Below are 19,434 nucleotides of genomic sequence, written 5' to 3' on the forward strand. Positions count from 1 at the left end.
ACCAATATTTGATAAGTGCTCTCTTTCTAGGTCATTTTTGTCCTGCTGGGACATCACTGTCTCAGCTCTGCCCTTTGGGGACTTTCAGCAACCAGACAGGATCCTTTTCTCTCTCTGACTGCAGGCCCTGTCCGTCTGGGATGTACTGTAGCTCATACGGAGCCTCAACACCCCAAGGTTAGCAAACACAAAAATATTTGGTGACACTGTATATTTAGTGTGTATAAAGGTCCAGAGTGTAGGATTTAGGGGCATCTATTGACAGAAATTGTATATCCAGAACTATGTTTTCAAGAGTTTGAGTGCTTGTTTGTTTGTTTTTATCTTAGAATGACCTGTTTATATTAAGGGAGCAGGTCCTCTTCCATGGAGTCCCACCTGTTGCTCTGCAGTAGCCCAAAAACACTAAAAAAAATCAAACACTAGCTCTAGACAGGGTCATTCCCATTTTTGCATTTTTGCATTTGCTACCTTATTTCTCCAACATGTTTGGCACATGGGAGAAGTTTCAGATCTGCACCCTCGCTGCTTGATGTCACTAAATCCTACACACTGTACCTTTAAGGCTGTGTGTATAAGTGTATATATCCTGTTATAGCAGTTAAATCATTTACCAATACAGATTGATTGTGTCTTTGTTTTTTTGTCTAGGTTCATGTTTGCAGGGTTTTTTCTGCCAAGGTGGGGCTATGGAGCCAGCACCACAGAGCTTCAACAACTCCTCCAGGAATGGCCCTTGCCCCATGGGCCACTATTGTCCAGCAGGGTGCCTCTCTCCCGTTCCATGCCCTCTTGGCAGTATACGCAACACCATCGGTACACCTACTGTTTAGCATGTTTAGCTGCCTCCAGCAGCTCTTCAGTAGGCCATTTAGTCAGTCCTAAGAAATTTCTCTGCCCTTTGGCATCCGCAGTTTTTGCTCTAAGAGGCGGAAATTTAGCATGGTGGTCAAGTGTGTGTGTGCGTGTGTGTGTGTTTGTGTTGTTTGGCTAAAAGGACATGGCAAGGGGAGTGGCCTATTGCAAAAAGGTGAAAAACTTCCAAGTGGATTCACAGACTTGCCCAAGATTTTGTGTAACCAATGGTCATGGGCCAAAGAACAGCTGGTGAACTGTCTGTGCCATATGACAAAAAGGGGCAACACATTAATGTATGTGTGTCTGTGGTTGCAGCTATTGTAAATTTGAATGTTTTCTGTGAGAGTCACACCATTGTGTGATGAATTGAATAATCTGATATCCATATTATCTTTTTAATTAGAAGCTCGCATTAGCATTTGAAAGAGGTCCTAATGGGGTCTTTGTTATCTGCTTGTCTGATCTGCATCGCTGTAAACACTCACTGTTATCTGTTGTCACAGGAGGGGTGTCCATGGAGAGCTGCTCAGCCTGTCCTGCAGGTCACTACTGCGCCAGTGAGGGTCTGGCCAGCCCCAGTGGCCCCTGTGCTGCTGGTTTCTACTGCCCTTTTGACTTCTCTTCTACCACTCCATATGCCTTCCTTTGTCCAAAGGTATAGCTTTTATTATTCTCTTTCTCTCTCTTCCACTGAATTCCCCTCTCTGTCCTTCCCTTTTCTATTGAAATTATTGTTTTCTAAATAGTATCTCTCCTAGAGAAGCTTGTGCTGTGTTGATTATTATTAACGTCTTGCTGCATTGAATCTCATTCTTATTGTTATTGACATTGTCTATGAGGGCCACTACTGTCCAGAAGGCTCGGCCCTAGCCCTGTCTTGTCCCACGGGAGAGTACCAGCCGAACCCGGGCTCAGATAGCTGCATCCCATGCCGACCTGGGTTCTACTGTGAGGAGGCCATTGTGGGAGAGCCATGGCCCTGCCCACCACACTCATTCTGTCCTGCAGGTACTCTAAAAGGACAATTTTGACTACAGGGGATGGCCACTTTAATTTAATTTATGTATAACCTTATAAAAAGACACTACAGACAAAAGATGCCTCTCAGACTTGTTTTTTATGTCTTTGTGATAATAACTACGTAATAAATCACATTGCCATTCTCCGCTCTATTGCATGTTTTTTTTTCCAGGCACAATGGTCCCTCAGCCCTGCCCTAATGGGACATACACTCATTCAAACCAGGGAGGGCTGCAGGAAGAGAGAGAGTGTTTACCGTGCCCTCCAGGGAAGTTCTGCAGGTACACTGGATGCACCACAGCCCCTGCGTGTGCACGTACAAGCTCTCACCGACGGACACACAATTAGACAAAAGCACATCTAGTACATACACACCCAGGCACATGCTCAAAGGCAAACATTCATCTCTGCCCTGATTATACTCACAATTATCAGAATGTAGTAGTGTATCATGTTTAGGAGTCACGGTTCACTGAACAGCCAAATTAACACCTTAATGTGCATGAATATAATGAATGTAGATATGGCAGGTGAAAATGTCAGAAACAATGTAATTACCATTCCAGTTATCTAATGAAGCATACATTATGGTGTCTTCTAAATATTCTTGTGTATGTATCTGTTGATCTGTGTGGTCTTAACTAACTGTGTGTACATTTTCTTTAGGGCTGGTAGGATCCAGGGTCTGTGTGCTGCGGGCTATCTTTGTGTCTCTGGGAGTGCAGATTTCACTCCTCAGGGACCATTTTTTAATCTAACCCAGTGCCAATGGGGCATGCAATGTGCTGGACCATGCCCACCAGGTAAAGTAAATCCATAAAAAATACAATAAAATAAAACAAAAAAAAAAACAGCTCCAAACCACTTGAAATATGAAGACATCACACTTAAATCTTGACGTTTGAGGTTAGTTCTCTCCAACTTAAAAAGTTCATAATTTCATTCATTCAGTATTAACAACAATAATAACAACTAGAAAATGTCAGAGGAAATTTCAAATCAAATCAATCAAAACTAGAGGACAAATAATCCAAGATGCAGGACGCAAAATGTCAATATAAAATAATCCCAACGAACAGACCAAAAACAGCAAAAGCAATAGAAGCAATAAGACCACAAATAGAATGAGATGAAATAAAAATTAATACAAATTATACATTTTTGATGCCTGTATTTTTTATTCCAGGTTTCTTCTGTCCTGAAGGTACAGACGAGGCAGAGTTGTGTCCTGCAAACACCATCAGAGGCTCCCCCGGAGGTGCCAGCCTGCAGGACTGCTCACCCTGCCCGCCTCATTACTGGTGTAAACCTGGTATGAGCTGATTATGCTCTTTATGCTCAAGTAATTTGAAATGTTTTTGTAGCTACTGTAATCTGGTTTTCAGGGTAAAAATGCAGAATAGAGATTTAATTAAGAGGCTTGTTTGACAAATTGGTTTTGAGAGACCGTTTGAGATAGTTTTGAAGCTCTGGCAGAAAAACACTGGTAATTTTTGAATTACCAACCAGGCCTTTAGAATTATAATTGAGACTTGATTCATGAAGGGTTGAACAGGTTGAAAATGTAGCCAGGGGCAAGTTTTTGAGTAGCCTTAGAAGTGATCAATAATGTATTGAAATAGATTCCTCAACTGAAAACAGAGTGTAACAAATTCGGTATGACCTTTTTTTAAAATTTTTTTATTCTCTTCTAAAATGTTAGCATGTGTTTACAGGAGACCCAGTCCTTCATCTGTGTCCTGCTGCTCATTACTGTGACGGTCTGCCTGGCAGTGACTTTAACGGAGGGACAGGACCCCGGCCATGTCCGCTATTCACCTATCGAGCTTCCCCCGGGGCAGGCAGCAAGGGTGACTGCATACCCTGCCCTCCTGGTTCACACTGTAACAGCACAGGTCTGACACGCTGAATCCCACATAACAAACCACATCCATTATTTATCTTTATTTTTTTCCCTAATTCATTCTACTACATTCTATGCCTGCTGTATAATTTAGTGTAAAATACACCTTGACAGTCATCTCTCAGGCGGGTTTAAATTTACATTTGTAAAGACAGATCATAGAAAATTACCTCTCAAGGTTGTATTAATTTCAGTCTGCACAGACATTATTATAGAAGTGCTTGTGCCTGAGATGAGCATGAAAGAGGTATAATGTGAAAAAACATATTAAAACTTTTTATGTCTGAGGCTATAGTAATGACTGAGTGATGGATTTACAAAATCTCCCTCAAAAAGGCTGAATTTATTGCAATCAGAAGCTACAGTTATGTTATCTACAGTATTAATTGATTCCCAGCATGAGGTCTCCCTCATTCTTCTCACTCTGATTCTTTGTATGCAGATATAAAGACTTACATTTGTCACTTTGTGAAGCTTATTAGTCCTTTTTTTCGTTTAAGGTTTTGCTCAATGATGCAGCAACTTTGTTTTTATTTTGGTTATAGCTTTTAAAGTGTTTCTCAGACAACTGTTGTTTTCCAGGACTTACGGACTACTCCAACAATCCCTGCCCACCTGGTTTCTGGTGCAGTGGGTCTGGATCCCCCATTCTTTGCCCTGCAGGCACCAAGAGGCCCCTTCCTGGAGCTGCTGCACCCAGCCAGTGTGAACCATGTGAAGGGGGGACCTTTTGCCCAGATCCCCAGACTACAGGGAAGCCCAATGTGGAGGGGATCTCCTGCAGGGCCTCTTATCAATGTCCCATCGGTCGGTTCATCAGCACAGTTTATAATGCTATGTGTCAGATTTCATGTGTAGTAACTTTAGGTCATTTATCTTAATAAATAACTTTCTCTGCAGTGTAATGAGGTTCTGCAGTAATCATTTTTGGTCATAATCCAGGTGCAGTTTCCGAGAGGCTGTGCAGAGCGGGCTCATACTGTGGACCTCAAACTGCTGAGCCTCAAGTCTGTCCTGAAGGGTATTTTTGTCCTGAGGGATCTCAATCCTACCACACCCCCAAACAACTGTGAGTGCATGAAAGTTCCAATATCCTGAAACCTGCCATTTAAACATTGTGTTGTGACATGGAAATGAGAGGCTTTAGCTGTTCACATATGAAAGCATAATGGATTTGGACTGATTCTACACTGTGTGGGTTAAAGCGTTATAAATAACCCTGTGACCACACCCCACAGCTGTCTATTTCCCTACTACTGCCCAGCCAACAGCTCTGCCGTGAAGTCCTGTGAAGGGGGTTCAATGCCTGTCAACACCAGCGGGCTAAGAGGATCCAAAGACAGCTGCTGTAGAGTGTGTGAGGGGGGCACCTATCGTCCCTACTATTCTCCTAACCCACAATGCCTTCCATGTCCACCAGGATACTTTTGCCCCCCAGGTACTTAGCTCACCAACAAAAATCATCCCAGATATCAATTTACATGCACAGTATTTTTTAGTTTATACATAACTCCAAGAAAAGTTTATTTGTTTATTTTAATTCCACAGGTACAGACCGCCACAACAGTAACCCATGCCCTCTTGGCTATGTTTGTCCCATGGGATCCACCCTACCAATACCCTGCCCCCCTGGGTCCTTTGGTAACCTCACTCATGCTGAGACAAAGGGTGACTGTCACCCATGTCCGGCTGGCACCTTCAACCATCTGCTTGCTCAGGAGGCCTGCTTCCCCTGTGGCAGCTCCTCCAGCTCACCAGCAGGTTTAGCACCTACCAAATATTTCTGGATAATTTAAATCATAATAAATGGATTTATTTGGACAAATGTTTATTTTATCATTTAAATTTTAGTTAAAAGGGTAACTTCGGTATTTTTTAAACTAGACCTAATTTTCTTTTTTCTTTTGGTTTATTTATTCTTTAGTTTTTAGTGTCACAGTGACTAAAGGGAAAAACAGTTTTCAAAATTGGTCCAGTATTGAGCAAGACTACTGCAGCTGGCAGCTGTGAAACAGTCTGCAGTTAATGGGCAGATGTACACTGCCAATTTACATCCTTTAAAAGTGCTTTTTTTGGCCATTGCTCAGATTTGTCACATGGTGTGAAGCAGGTGGACCCAAATGTAGGATACTACAGGCAACTGTAACTCAAATAGAGCTTTAGTCCTGGTCAGAGCAAAGAAACAGCAAACAGAAGACCACAAAACCAAATCAAGGGTCTCACAAAGACTGAACTGAAAACCAGGACTTAAATACAAAGCCATCTGATGAGGGGATGAAGTGCAGGTGAAGAAAAGGAGAAGGTCAGGTGAGGGGAATAAGGTGATGAGGCAGGAGAGCAGGCAGAGAGCTGAAACTGAGGAGCAGGGAGGACTGACGAGGCTGATGCAGGTCAGGTGTGCAGAGGGTTAAACGAGGGAAAGGCAGCACAGGAAAACAGGAGGGGCAGACCACAGAAATCAGAAACACCAAAACAGTAATAAACCAACCACGTGAAAGCAAAGACAAACTAATACAAGCAACTTAAATGAGTCTTTTAAACTAACCCTGAGTCTTTTAAACTAACACTTTCTAAAAAGTCATCAGGACACTGACTGTGACATTATAAGTGTCTGACAACATTATGGAAAAAGGATCCATACAGTAATATAACCTTTTGGTAAAGAGTGAGATCCTTTTGTTTAACAACCCCCAAACCCATCAGACTTTATTTTAATAAATTGTTATTTTATCATTGTAAAACACACTTTATTTTTAGTAAACAGAGGGCTAAACAGAATAAACTCAAAAACTCTTTCCACTGTTTCAAAAAAACACCAACTCTGGTTTGGTTGAAATCAACCTTTAATTCTCGCAGTCAGATATGCTAATGTACTGGCTCTATCCATGCTAAAATTACTGTATGGATATGATAGCTTATAGTGATTTAGGGGCTGTTTCTGGTCAAACAAAAAGGTCTGTTTCTGTCAGGATCCTTTCCATATTAATATGACCCTGTCAGAGGCAAAAACCAAGCAAAATCAATGGTACACAAATGCCTGAGTGCTTACATTACAGCTTTTTTTTGTCACTGTCACTGTCACTCTCCGAACCAATTACAATCACTGTCTCCATTGGTCACTTAGGTGTGAAATCATTAGAAAAATGGCCCAGGTTGAAAAATACTGAAGATACCTATTCAGTTAATTCACAATTTCAAATGCATTGTTCACCTGCACAGGAAAATATGCCTGTGATCATAATGATGTGCCATGTGTGTCAAACCTGTGTCCTCAGGTTCTTCCTCTTGTACCTGTTTTGGTAAGAATCGTGCATTCCAGCACTCAGATGGTTCGTGTTTGTGCAGAACTGGATTCATCTTCTATAATAACCTGGATTTCAAAAGCTCTACATCTGACAGTGAATTGGACTGTCAGCCCGAGGTCAGCAGCACAATCAATTACTGTGTCAAATTCACACAGTGTTTCCCATCTTTGGACAGTTAATATATTCACTTCCATCCAATGTCCATTTTGTTCTGTGTTTGAATTTGTACTTTCTTTCTTGAAAAATTTCTCATGGAAATACAATTGATAGTGTGGACTGACTGAAAGTTTGCCAGACAGATGTGTTCTTGTGCAGCTGTACTGACTCTCTCTTCTTCAAAGTCGAATTGTGTTCAAGATTAGTTTTGCAGCCCACCCTCGAGTGTCCTGTGTTAAAGTTTCCCAGAAGCACATCAACAACTTTTATACCCCTCAATGTTGACCACCATAAATAAATAATATATATAAATATACACACACACAAAAAAAAATGTGTGCATGTGTGTGTGTGTGTGTTACAGGCAAACAGGCGGTGTGCGACAGGACAGGTACGCCTGGCATCATCCAGAGAGTGTGTGTCGCCATCCCTCCACTCCTGTAATATCACCTGTGGACAACATGGAGGGACTCTGGATGTGGAGATGGGGATGTGAATCTCACTTATACTTTTCAATTTCATTTGGTCCTCCAAAATACCTTCCAAAGTCAATAAGTTTTTGAAAAACAACCCTAAAAAACTGCTAACGCTAGGTGTAATGAAGAAATGAATATTCATCTCTGCTTGGTTAATAGCCTGACATGCTGTCTGTCTTTTTGTCTCGTCTTATTTTCTTATTCTGTCCTAGTTGCCAGTGTGAGCGATATGTGTCTGCTGAAGAGCTTTGCAACACTTCCTGCCTTTCCAGACTACCTCAGCTCTCTGCACAGCTCTCAGCAGACGGACACCTACTGCTCAGCCTCAAAGAAAGAGACAAAATGGTCTGGGCCAGAGTAAGGGAGCGCTGACAGCGCCATTACTAAACTGATGATTGGCTTCACCTTTCAAGAAAATGGATTTCTTATTTACTTTTTACTTACTTAGGAATTACACTAAATGTGTGTATAAATGAAAGGAAGGATTTTGGGAAGCTGCTACCACCAGATAAGAATAAACACAAGTTCAATATTAATACTGATACAGCAGAAAGACTTTTTCAGACTGTTGGGTCTAGCTCGATGGGTTAGTTGGCGTAGCATTTATTACGGTCATTTATTATAGTCTCAGCGGGCTACCTGGAAACATGTTGCAGCTGCACATTTGGTGATACCATTGCATTACAGAAAAAGTGGAAAATGTATTTAACAGATCAACAAAATGCCTACTTCGTCTCAAATTTTAGGCTAGTTTCATCACCTATGATTGTACGTGTTTTTTGTGCACTGGATTTAGTCCCGTTTAGAAATATTTTCCAGAACTAACGTTTTCTGGACAACTTCTTGTCTGCGCAATATGATTTTATCACAGCAGTCTTTATCTCCAGCACAGGACATTTATCTGCACTTTAAACAACTAATAGGTGTTAAATTTAAGTATATTTTTTTTTACAATAATCTACATTTTTACAATTATTTAAAACAAACTGTACTGTACATATTGTATGACAACCTCTTACTCCACTTTGTATACAGACTGTAATCAGAAAAAATAGATTACGTATAAATAGTATATACTACATGTAGAAAAGCAATATGCCATGAATTTATGTTATTGGTTTTCCAATGAAATGCAAATGGATGCCTTGTCAGTTTAATGTGAGCGAACACGTCTCAGAATTACTTATTGATATCTTGTCATCTTATTTCTTTAATTTATGAAGTATGCCGTTGTGTAGAGCTGCAGTAGCAATTCTTATTGAGTTTGTTTCTGTCTACTTCGAGACTGTGATGAATGTTTTAGGACCAGATATCCATGCAAAGAGTATTGGGAAAACCCATTTGGTCCAGTTCGAACCTGACGGGGTGTTTGGTTGGATTCCAACCCAGAGAGAGCTCATCAGTCACTTTCTGTCAGGTGCCAAGTTTTATGTTTTTAATTAGCCCATTTAACTTCTGTATTTAGTATCATATAAAAGTAAATTGTTGAACATTTTACTTGGCTGTCTAAACCCTGAGCGCAGATTTACCTCTAATCAGAACCAATAGACCTCCTATACACGAGACCCAGAAAGAAGAGAGACACAGGAGATGAAGATGTCGACTTGGCTGTCCTTCCTCGTATCCCCAACCCCATCGCCTGTCTCTCCTCTGGTGACATGCTCATTTTCCATCTCAACATCAACCACACTGGTACTACTGTTTGTTTGTTTTTTGTCTTTTATTTTTTTGATTTCATGATGTTTTTTTTTTGATCATGACAGTGTGATTTTTGTTTTAGACACAAAAATCTCCCTCTGACTTTCTTTATACTCCAAAGACCGCCATCTCAGCCACTTCCCAGTGTACCAGAAAGACCACCTGTTTAACAGTAACCCCAGCTGGGACTTTGGTGCCTTCAGACGTCTGCAGATACTTATGAAGCAGACAAACTTCAACTCTACAAGGTAGTGTTGAATCTGCAGGTGGAGCTTTAAGTTTTGCAACCAATTTTGTGACCACTTTCCCTCTATACCACAAACTTCTCTCTGTTCCTCTCTTTCTCTCAGGTTTGCCCATGTGTTTTCAGAAACAGGGAAGTACGTGTTTGTTGACAGTGCCGTCCCAGAGTGGAGTATGGTGGTGGTCGTCAGTGAGGAGGGGACAGAGTGTGACCCTCGGGCATCTGTCTTCCAGCCCATGACTACGACACAACTGGTCAAGTATGGGATTGTAAAGCAGCACAGGCTCAACCTTCTACCTGACTGGGGAGTAATTGCATGTGGGTATCCTTACTGTTCACATAATCTCAACAATTTATCATGCAGATGCATGGCTGGAATGGGTTTGCTTGTTATTTCATCATGACACTAACTGTGTGTAGGGATCCTGAGTCTGCTGCTGGTTGTAGTTGTGATTGTGACCACCACAGTGCTGATTCTGCGACCTGGCAAAGCAAAACTTGTCTCCCAATGGAGGTCGAAGCCAAAGTGGCGCAACCTTGGCGAGCCCTTCTGTCCAGTGGATTGTGTTTGCAGTGGAGACAGGTCTGTTGGCTTGACAATCGAAATGATGAAGTGTTTTATCCAAGTTGTCAGGACACTGATGTCGGGCATCTTTGTAGCATGTATAGAAGGGTGAGAAGCAGAGAAGCGCAAGTAACATTTTGGGCATTTTGATGAGTTGATCCGACTGCCCGTAGGGTACTTGGGGTACTTCTAAATCAATGCAGTTATTGATCAAAAACCAAAAGACTTAACACTGAACACAATTAACTATTTGGGGCCAAAGGGCGTAAGTGCACTTATTCACTTAATTTTCTTCAACAAAATGTGTTGTATTGTTCACTAGATATATTGGCATTGTCATTTTTATGAAGACAAAATTCAATATACAGGACAAAGTATGCCTTTTTTTGTTGGTCAAAAGTTGGTCAAACATCACTTGATGTCTCTCTGGTTCTCCCACCTCAGTATGTAACCTTGATGATATACTGGAAGTCACAATCCTCTTTCTCTCATTTTTCCTGTTAACCTCTCTATATCAACCATGTAAAAAGCATAGCATTACTTATAAATTATTGGTTTTCTGTTTGGGACCAAGCATACCTGTCCCAAGCCTCGGTGGCCTCCTGGGCAGTAGGGGTGTGGGAGAGGGAGCAGAAGCTGAGGAGCTCGCTGTTTCAAAAGGAGGTAAGCCCTGTGTTTGTAGATCAAACCCCTTTAAAAATTTAGTAGCAGTAATGTCAGGACATCATGGTGTTACTGGTGGGTGTGGTGGAGTGAACAGTGTGCTTGCTAATTGAATCCTAAATTATAGTTTGAATTATATTCTCTTGTATGCTGGAATGACCACAATTGGGTCTTTCCGTCTACAGTTATAAATCACCTATCACAACACAAGACATGCTCTGTGGGGCTCTGTGTAGACTTATCTGTTTGGGCTAAATTCTAACATTAGTATCATCACAATGAGAAAGCTAACATGCTGATGTTAAGCAGGTATAATATTTATTATTTTCACCATCTTAATGAAGCTCTCTACCTCTGTAAAATTTGCCAAATATATCACTAAACACAAAGTACAGCCAAGGCTGATGGTAATGTCTTGTCAGCACTAGGCTTTGAAGCCAGTTTTAAATTTTACATCATGGCCAAACATGAATTACATCATCCAGGTCCCCAGGAGCGCAGAAAGACTTTTCTCGTAGATGTGCAGGGTTTTTTTGTTTTCGTTTTAGTATCAGGGGAGGGCTATACCGAAAATGAGCTACTCAGCAGCTGTAAGTCTTTAGTGCGCTTCTCTATAGCCCCCTGCTGTGGATGACCTGGGTAATTTCATGCTGTGGAAATCAAGCTTTTTTTTTGGCTTCACACTCCACTAATTTTAATAGAGATGAATGGGGCTCCGCCTCAAACACTGTATCCAGTTCTCTTCATACATCCATGGTGTTTAGATATAAACCCATGTGCTGGGCAAATTGAAATCTTGATCATCAATGAAACATGTCATGGATCATCTTCTGAGAACCATGAATGTCTTTAATAAATTTCATAGCAATTCTGTAAACAGATGTTGAGATAATTCAGTTTGCATCAAGGTATTGTACCTACTTAACAACTCAACATTGCCATTCATAGAGCCATGCTGCTATTAGGGCTGATAGAGTTTACAATACATATGATTCACCCATCGATTTTTGTATTTTCATACCTCTGTGTATTAATGTGGTCCTAAATCAATCATTGTAAATGTTTCCAAAATTTTTTGCACCTCTTGGCTCTTGGTTTTCAATATATTTGCCATTGTTTTTCTTCTTTTCTTGCCTGTGATATTGTTTGAAATAACTTAAAGGTAGGGTTTGCTTTATTGTTTTTCACTTAGTGCTTATTGCATTATTCACGCCGCTTAATAGGGCGTTTAAATGTCCATTGGCCTAGTCATTATGAAACCATCACGCATGACCAGATAGCAGTTAGCAGCCCATTCTCCATTTGATTGATGATAAAGAAAATAATGGCTAATATCACATCTCTAATGACTTGTGCTGTTATCTCTGGCTCTCTAGTTTAGCCTCTGCAATTTAAATTCAAGTACTTATCATCCATTGCATGTTCCATCTGGACTATGTAAAAAGCTACAGAGACTCTGCTGAATTGTTATTGAGCCCATTTGAGGAAGCTTTTGATTTAGGTGTGGCCATTTATCAGGAGAGTATAATTGCAATTCTTTAGGAAAGCGCTTTCTATATTTTCTTTCAGATTATTTATTATTGATATTTACTGCTACCATTTAGGAAGTGTGACAGGCCGTTGTGATTTAGAGGAGTTAAATGTGAAGACTCTGTACGACAAACTAGAGGATCAGAACCTGCACATAGCCTCACAACTTGCCCGACATCGCAAAGACACACAGGAGTTTTATAGAAATATTTGTCAACAGACTGAAGCACTCAAGGTAAGTTTTATTATAAAGGCATAACATTGTTAATTCTAGAAGAAATTCCTCATTAGAAATGTAATTTTCGAGACTTGTAGTGCCACAAAAACTAAAAATCGCATATTTTCTTTCAGAATGTCTTTGACAACATGGATCATAAAAAACTGAGTCTTCTGAAGGAGCTGCTAATCCATAACGCAATAAGGGATAAACCATCCAACAGCAGGGCAGGAGAGAGAGATACACCAGGTAAAACCCAATGATGGGTATGATCTTTCCTGAGCAATGGCCTAAGAATATATTTCTTTTATTGCAAAAAAAAAAGATGGCTATGCCAAATCATAAAACCAAGACATTTAAAGAAATGGTTTACATTCTGGAAAGTCACAGGTCATTTCAGAAAGAGGGCGTTCCTATCAGTCCTACAAATGCAGATGTGTCTGCACCTCTTCAGATGGTGAAACTCTGATGGTGAAACACTGCAAAGAACCCCCCCCCCCAAAAAAAAATGCTTTGTCAATATTGACAAAGCATTTTGGAGATGGATGGAAAAGTCTGCTAATAGTTTAGCCTAGAGCAAATCGTAGCCAAAGGCATATGGTGTGATTAATTTTAGTTCATGTTTATGTAGCTAACATTAGCTAGAGCCTCGATCACTGTATGTGATCTCAAAGGACAACAGGACAAATGGCAAATCACAATCATGATCGGGATGATTGATATGTTATACACTCGGTGGAGGCTTAGGACAGAGAGGGGAGAACTGCAGGGGAAGGGCTATATAGAAAACCACCTACACAGCTTTAACCATATAAGATACAACATACTGAGTAATTTTTAAAAGTGCTGGTAGGTGGACTCTCAGTCAAAGCCAAGTATGTTGTTTTCCCCTTTTTCAAGCCTTTCTGCTAACAGGCTTTTCCCTATAGACTATCACAATAACAGTATTATCACATTTTGTGCCTGAACTTCGGATAAAACAAGTTATTTCCTTTATATTTAATGACCCAAAGACTCATGTCCACCTGTTTCACTCTTAAAATCTCCTGTAGTTGCGCTTTGAGAGTCTGCAAACTATCACATCCTTAATGTTTTTTCTCTGAACTGTTTCTTGCATGGGACTGAACATTCCCATCACCACAGCTGAGGCCTCGGTAGCATTACTGGGAGCTGTTCTCAGGTCAGTGGAAGCTCTCTTGTGCAGGCTGACAGGAGAAGCTTGGCAGAGCCAGGATTTGCCTGGGCCCCTGTATTGTCACAGTGGTCCTCATGATGCCAGGGAATGTGAGCCACAAGCTGGATACACACAGCCTGGTGACACCAACACCTGCTACACACAGGTAATGGCATTTGTTGTGTTTGTAGCATGTCATGGAATAATTAGGTGGAGAATAATTTTGTCTATTAAATAATGTCCTCAGTTCTCATCAGCGAATATGATCAAGGCAGAGCCAGGTAAGAAACAATCAAGACAAAGGTTTGTTGAATTTCCAAGAGCATCAGGATGTTATGTTGCCCCAGTGACATAATCCTGTCTTCCCCAGTCCATTCACAGAGCACAGCTCCTTGTCTAAGTGACCACGACCTGTCCAAGTTGGTCAGCATATCTCCTCTATTCAAGACCGTGCAGGAGATCCAACAGTCTCTACAAAACCTCACCACAGCTGAGTCTAATCAAAATCTCCACAATGGTACCAAAAAATCCCCAATCAACACCCCAGCAAGATAAATGAAACTCACAATCAATATAACATCAAATTATGGTAAATATATAGACTAAAATGCAGCATCATCCATCTGTTTTTGCAGCTACAGAGTATTCTGTACAGGAGAATGTTGATGGGCAACTTATCCCGACTGCACTGGACAAACTCTCACCTCAACAGTCTGCCGTTTTCCTGTTTGGCTGTCAGGTGATGCAGTCACTTGCAAACTGCCCCCTGTTCCCCTCTGTACTTCTGCTTCTGGCAAAGTCAATCCCAGTTTCTTCATTGTCCTCTAATGAGGCTCTGCTGGCACATTGCTCAAGGGATTTTTATTTTGATGCGACCAATCAAATCCTTTATCTGTCCGAGGCAAAGCTTCAGCACGTGGGACATTTCATCGCTGCTATTCTGCAGTCCATGGCCTATATAGCATCAGGTAATCAGATAGTAACAAAAGACAGTCCTGAGTCCCAATCTTGTGTCGTTGTTTGGCAACAGTCATGTAATACAGTATAACAGGCAATCATCATTAAAAGCACAAAGTGTGTAATCTTCTTTGGAAACAATATGATATTTGTTTTTCCTTTTTTATCCAGGATCAAAACCCCCAAGCTTTATGCAAGCTCTCCATGAGGCCATTTCAGCTTTAAGCCTTCAGCTGTTCAGCTTTTCTTTCAAATGGAACACAGCGGAGGTGAGTCGAGTGCTATTTAAGCCTCACACATCATCCATCATACTGCAAGGGGAGCATGTGGATAACTATGCTTTCTTTTTACAGCCAAAATGTGATGCTTCAGATGGGCAGCACAGGGCATTAGTTGAGGAATTTCTCAACATTAGAGTTCCCACTGAAGCGCAGTTCACTGAACAGCTACTAGCAAGCAGGTTAGTGAGAAAGATAAATTCAGCAGAGTATACTACACTCTTTAAACAAAATTATGTAATCAAATACTTTTCTGCCTATCTCTTAATTTAGACTTCAGAAATACAAATATTTCAAGTTAGAACAGCTCATCACAAACCTCAAACAGAGTTCAACTGAAGACAAAGACACAGGTAAGACAATTTTAGGTAAAATAGAAAGTTAGGTTAGGCAATATGCAAAGTCAGTAACAGTTACAGTAAATATTATAATACACTACATATTATGATAAAACAAGACTTGCGCAAACCCTAGCACTTACATTTACACTAAACTATGCATCTGTCATTGCTAAGTAAATATGTTAATATGACAATAGCCCCAAACATGCATTAACAAAAAATAAAAGTGATTGTAAATCAAAATATATAGCCACTTAGAGACGAATTGGTGGATGGATAATTGATAAATTAGCTCAATTAAAAAAAAATATAAGTGGCATTCATAGTCAACATACCAAGATAAAAAACTGGTGTTAAAAGCACAAACTCTGGACTCCTGGTTGTAAAAAAAATATCAAGGTCTAACTAGCATTATTTTTTCACTTTTTTTCTTCATGTGATGGGTTTAATACTTTCAGAGTACAATTTTCTGCCCTGGAGTCACTGATCCATAATGGCGGGCTATCTAGTAAAACCCATAATATTCCCATATTTCACAGAAACAATGCACCCATATAGACTAATAAACACATTTAATTGTCATTTCAGATTGAATTCAGACGTTTTTCCATTTCACCCCAGTCCCATGATGTAAACATCATTACACTATTATAGAAAGTCCTGGAGAGAAAATGAGAGAAGTCGATTTTCACCTCCTTCATCAACTAAAGAGCTTTGGTTCCACAAGAATGGTCCAATATCCCACTACACACAGTTCATGGCTTTAAAGGCAGCATGTCAATGAGCACTGGAGCTATTCTAGGGCAATAGGTGGTGGCGCTTCTGCTAGGTACACAAAAGTCACGTATTAGGCATTTTAATTGTTGTATTCTATAAGTCAATGTAGATTCCATTAAGACCATTGGGCTGTTTCCCACCAGTGCAACGCAACTATGGAAAATATGCATGCAAATTTTCTGCATGACAGCTATGCAAGAAATGTAAGAAATATAAGACTTTCCTCCTAAATATTGTCCCTGTCCCCTACACAAAACAAAAACCTCTCCAGACAGAATGTTATCACAAAAACGAATGCCCATTGCTCTAAAGTCCCATTTCTGCAAAATAAATGAATAAATAAATACACTCTCCCTGCAGTTACAAAGATTAATTGCACTACTCAGTAACCAACTAGCAGCTGCAAACATCAGTCAACCCATGTGACAGTCATCTGCTTGCTCTTGTTAGGGGTTTAAGCCCTCACTACCATCATAATATCACTGCTGCATGGAACGCTACATAATGCTATCCAGGGAAGGACTGTTGGATTAAGGTCTCACGGACAACCACCCAGTGGTCCGATGACATTGTTCTTCATAATAATTAGCCATGTGCTTCTCTTCATTTGAGACCACGACCAACACATAATGTTAGCGAGTGCACATTAGCGAAATTGCAATCAACCAAACTGATAAGACATCCCCCATTTTGGACGCAATCTAGCAATGACCAGGCAAATTTTTGTTTCTTTGGGTTGCAGAGGAATAACCCAGCCTACTCTCCCTTTGATTGACTAGTAATTGCTGTATTCATTGGTTGGATTGGTTAGGTTTAGGCAAGACAAGTGAGACTGTTTAGGGTCAGGGTAAGAATGTTAGGGTAAGCTGAGTAAAAAAGATAAATCAGGAAAAATAATAACAAAATACTAATTAAAAAAATAAAGCAGAGTAAGGGGGGTAATTTCTTCGCTATCCAAGGAAACGCAAATTATGGAACTGGAGTTACGACATCCCCAAGGGCTGTGCAAGCATCCATAAGAATGCAAAAAGAACAGTTTTTAAATTTCAATGCAAACTTTTTGACAAACTTTTGTGCTTGGTGATTTTTAAAATCTGAAAAATTAAAATCTTGTTTAATTTCAGCAGGTTTACCACCAAAAGGAACACCAATGCGGGTATCACTCCTCTACAAATCATAACATCATAGACTTAATTTTAGAGAATAGTTGTTGTCCTCCCAGCACCACGTTAATTTGTCATTTCTTCTATCCCAGATGTCCTGCATAGAAGAAGAAATTGACCGCATGAATGGGTCTTTCTTGCAACTGAGCATGCAGCTACAAAAGAGAGCTCAAATGAGCACATGGCTGAAGGAAAGAGAGAATAGTGGGGGCAAACATTCTGCGGTAATTATCTAGAACACTACACATTTAATATATGATTACATAATCCAAAGCATTAGTCCGCATGGTAATTTAATTGCGTGATGTCTAGGGCTTATAAATTATCCGCTAATATTTTATTTCCTATGAAGTTCAACATGCTGAGATTTATTTTCCCTGTCACTACACATTATAGAATAACATTCATATGCAGGAGATGACATATACATTGATTCATGTAGTGGATTCAATCATTCCAGCATCATGCTGAGCTCGTGTTCATTTGCTCCTACTCAGCCCTGACTAAAAAGAAAAATGTGTAAATCATTATGCATGAATATCTGTGCATGTATTTGCATCATTGCTTGAAACCACATGCTTGGTTTCATTTATATATTTTATCACCACTCAATAATCCATTCTCTGTCATATATACTTGTGCAGAGGGCAACACCAACAAGCATGCCAAGCCTGAGTCGTAATGGAACAATCCTGCTGGAACTAAAGAGACGCTACGTATCACAGCGCCTCAATGAGCTCCAAATCACATTAGGCCACATCAGACAGAGCCAGCATGACAGCAAGTCAAATGAAGGGACAAGAAGCAGTATGGAACCAGACAGCAGCACCACTCAGCAGGGGCAGGGGGAGCATTATTCTGGCGTGGAAGGCAGTGGCTGCAGTCCGGCTGACAGCCAGCAGCAGGACAGTATTCTAGCTAGCAAGAGTCACAGCCAGCAAAGAGTAGAGAGCAGAGGTCTCGGTAACTATAAACTGGAGAGTCATATTTCTGACCAGCAGAGGAGTGACACTGTCCAGAGCAACAACCCTGACACAGTACAGGACTGCCAGATGCCGGAGAGCCAAGATCAGCTGCATCGTAATGTCCCACAAAAGCAGGAGCTAAGCAGTCAGATCACAATAGGAAACACAACTGGACATACAGATATTGATGAAATGTGGGAGTCTACTGATCAGAATCTAAATGTAGATCAAAGATGAGAAATGTTTAATGTGTTTATGTAATAACTACTTCTCCTGCCTTGTTTCGCTTTTTCATTTTAACCCTAAAATAGCTCTATTATCTGTAGAGTATTCTTGCTTGTTTGTTGAGGAACTATCAGAGTGAACCCTGTCTTGATTTGCACCAGCTTTAAAAAAAACAACTAATCTGTGCCCTTTTCTGCAATCCTGAACAAAAATATTTTATGGCAGCGAGCAGTGATGTCATCTTGTCCAAATAGTTCCTTAGTAGGAGTTAATAAAGGCCTTTAAGACAGACTGTTTATTAGCATTACTAATTAAGACAATAAACTTCAGCTAAATGATCACAAGGTGACACTTTTGTTTCTGTGTACCGGCTGAAACAACCTCTCCCTCTTGTAGAGTTGACAACCCACAACACATCTTCATGAATATTTAATAATATACACCAGCAATTCTCTCACTCTTTGTATTCACACAACACACACAGGTCCTCTAACCATTTCTCTCTAAGCCATTTTTATTGCAGTGTGATTTTTCTATAACAACAGATCAACCAAGTGAAACTAAAAGAAGTGACTAAATTTGAAATCTTGTTAGAGAAGTCTACGTTGCACCACTCTGGTTCGATGGATTATCTGATGCAGGAGGTTGTGGCTCTTATAATAGAAAGTGAGTATTCCTACAGGGGGCTGAGAGCCAAATCAGAAGGTCAGATGGAACAAGTCTTCACTTACTATCAGTGTTAGTTTAGCGATCTGTGCCAAGTCCCCGAGGCTGAGCCTAGCATTGCCCTGCAGCAGTGTGTATGTGTGTGTGCATATGAGGGGTGTGGATCAGTGTTTCCCTGAGATTATATGCCTTATCAGTTAGATTAGCTGCTACGTGCCACTGATCTGGCCTCTGTGTGTGTGTGTGTGTGTGT

At 40.5% G+C, this 19,434-nt stretch overlaps 1 protein-coding gene across 1 annotated transcript in view; it reads left to right on the forward strand.

The window, feature by feature from the left end:
- The window catches only part of LOC121943427 (uncharacterized), a 33,837-nt gene extending 14,987 nt beyond the window's left edge, over positions 1-18,850 (forward strand). Inside the window, exons 19-51 of the mRNA XM_042486950.2 lie at positions 31-177; positions 652-816; positions 1,362-1,513; positions 1,698-1,866; positions 2,051-2,159; positions 2,545-2,681; positions 3,065-3,190; positions 3,594-3,773; positions 4,364-4,588; positions 4,724-4,850; positions 5,020-5,219; positions 5,330-5,542; positions 7,057-7,202; positions 7,607-7,734; positions 7,931-8,075; positions 9,003-9,135; positions 9,258-9,410; positions 9,538-9,664; positions 9,767-9,978; positions 10,081-10,243; positions 10,800-10,888; positions 12,493-12,653; positions 12,770-12,884; positions 13,779-13,975; positions 14,057-14,090; positions 14,180-14,326; positions 14,445-14,777; positions 14,938-15,035; positions 15,120-15,226; positions 15,318-15,397; positions 17,287-17,318; positions 17,418-17,549; positions 17,970-18,850. Coding sequence (XP_042342884.2) covers positions 31-177; positions 652-816; positions 1,362-1,513; positions 1,698-1,866; positions 2,051-2,159; positions 2,545-2,681; positions 3,065-3,190; positions 3,594-3,773; positions 4,364-4,588; positions 4,724-4,850; positions 5,020-5,219; positions 5,330-5,542; positions 7,057-7,202; positions 7,607-7,734; positions 7,931-8,075; positions 9,003-9,135; positions 9,258-9,410; positions 9,538-9,664; positions 9,767-9,978; positions 10,081-10,243; positions 10,800-10,888; positions 12,493-12,653; positions 12,770-12,884; positions 13,779-13,975; positions 14,057-14,090; positions 14,180-14,326; positions 14,445-14,777; positions 14,938-15,035; positions 15,120-15,226; positions 15,318-15,397; positions 17,287-17,318; positions 17,418-17,549; positions 17,970-18,527 — 5,240 coding nt within the window. The 3' untranslated portion in view covers positions 18,528-18,850. The remainder of the gene's footprint in view (positions 1-30; positions 178-651; positions 817-1,361; positions 1,514-1,697; positions 1,867-2,050; positions 2,160-2,544; positions 2,682-3,064; positions 3,191-3,593; positions 3,774-4,363; positions 4,589-4,723; positions 4,851-5,019; positions 5,220-5,329; positions 5,543-7,056; positions 7,203-7,606; positions 7,735-7,930; positions 8,076-9,002; positions 9,136-9,257; positions 9,411-9,537; positions 9,665-9,766; positions 9,979-10,080; positions 10,244-10,799; positions 10,889-12,492; positions 12,654-12,769; positions 12,885-13,778; positions 13,976-14,056; positions 14,091-14,179; positions 14,327-14,444; positions 14,778-14,937; positions 15,036-15,119; positions 15,227-15,317; positions 15,398-17,286; positions 17,319-17,417; positions 17,550-17,969) is intronic.
- The last annotated feature ends 584 nt before the right edge of the window (positions 18,851-19,434 follow it).

This window comes from Plectropomus leopardus, chromosome 6, assembly GCF_026936395.1.
Source record: "Plectropomus leopardus strain MGB_pleo_1.0 chromosome 6, ASM2693639v1, whole genome shotgun sequence".
Lineage (NCBI taxonomy): Eukaryota > Metazoa > Chordata > Actinopteri > Perciformes > Serranidae > Plectropomus > Plectropomus leopardus.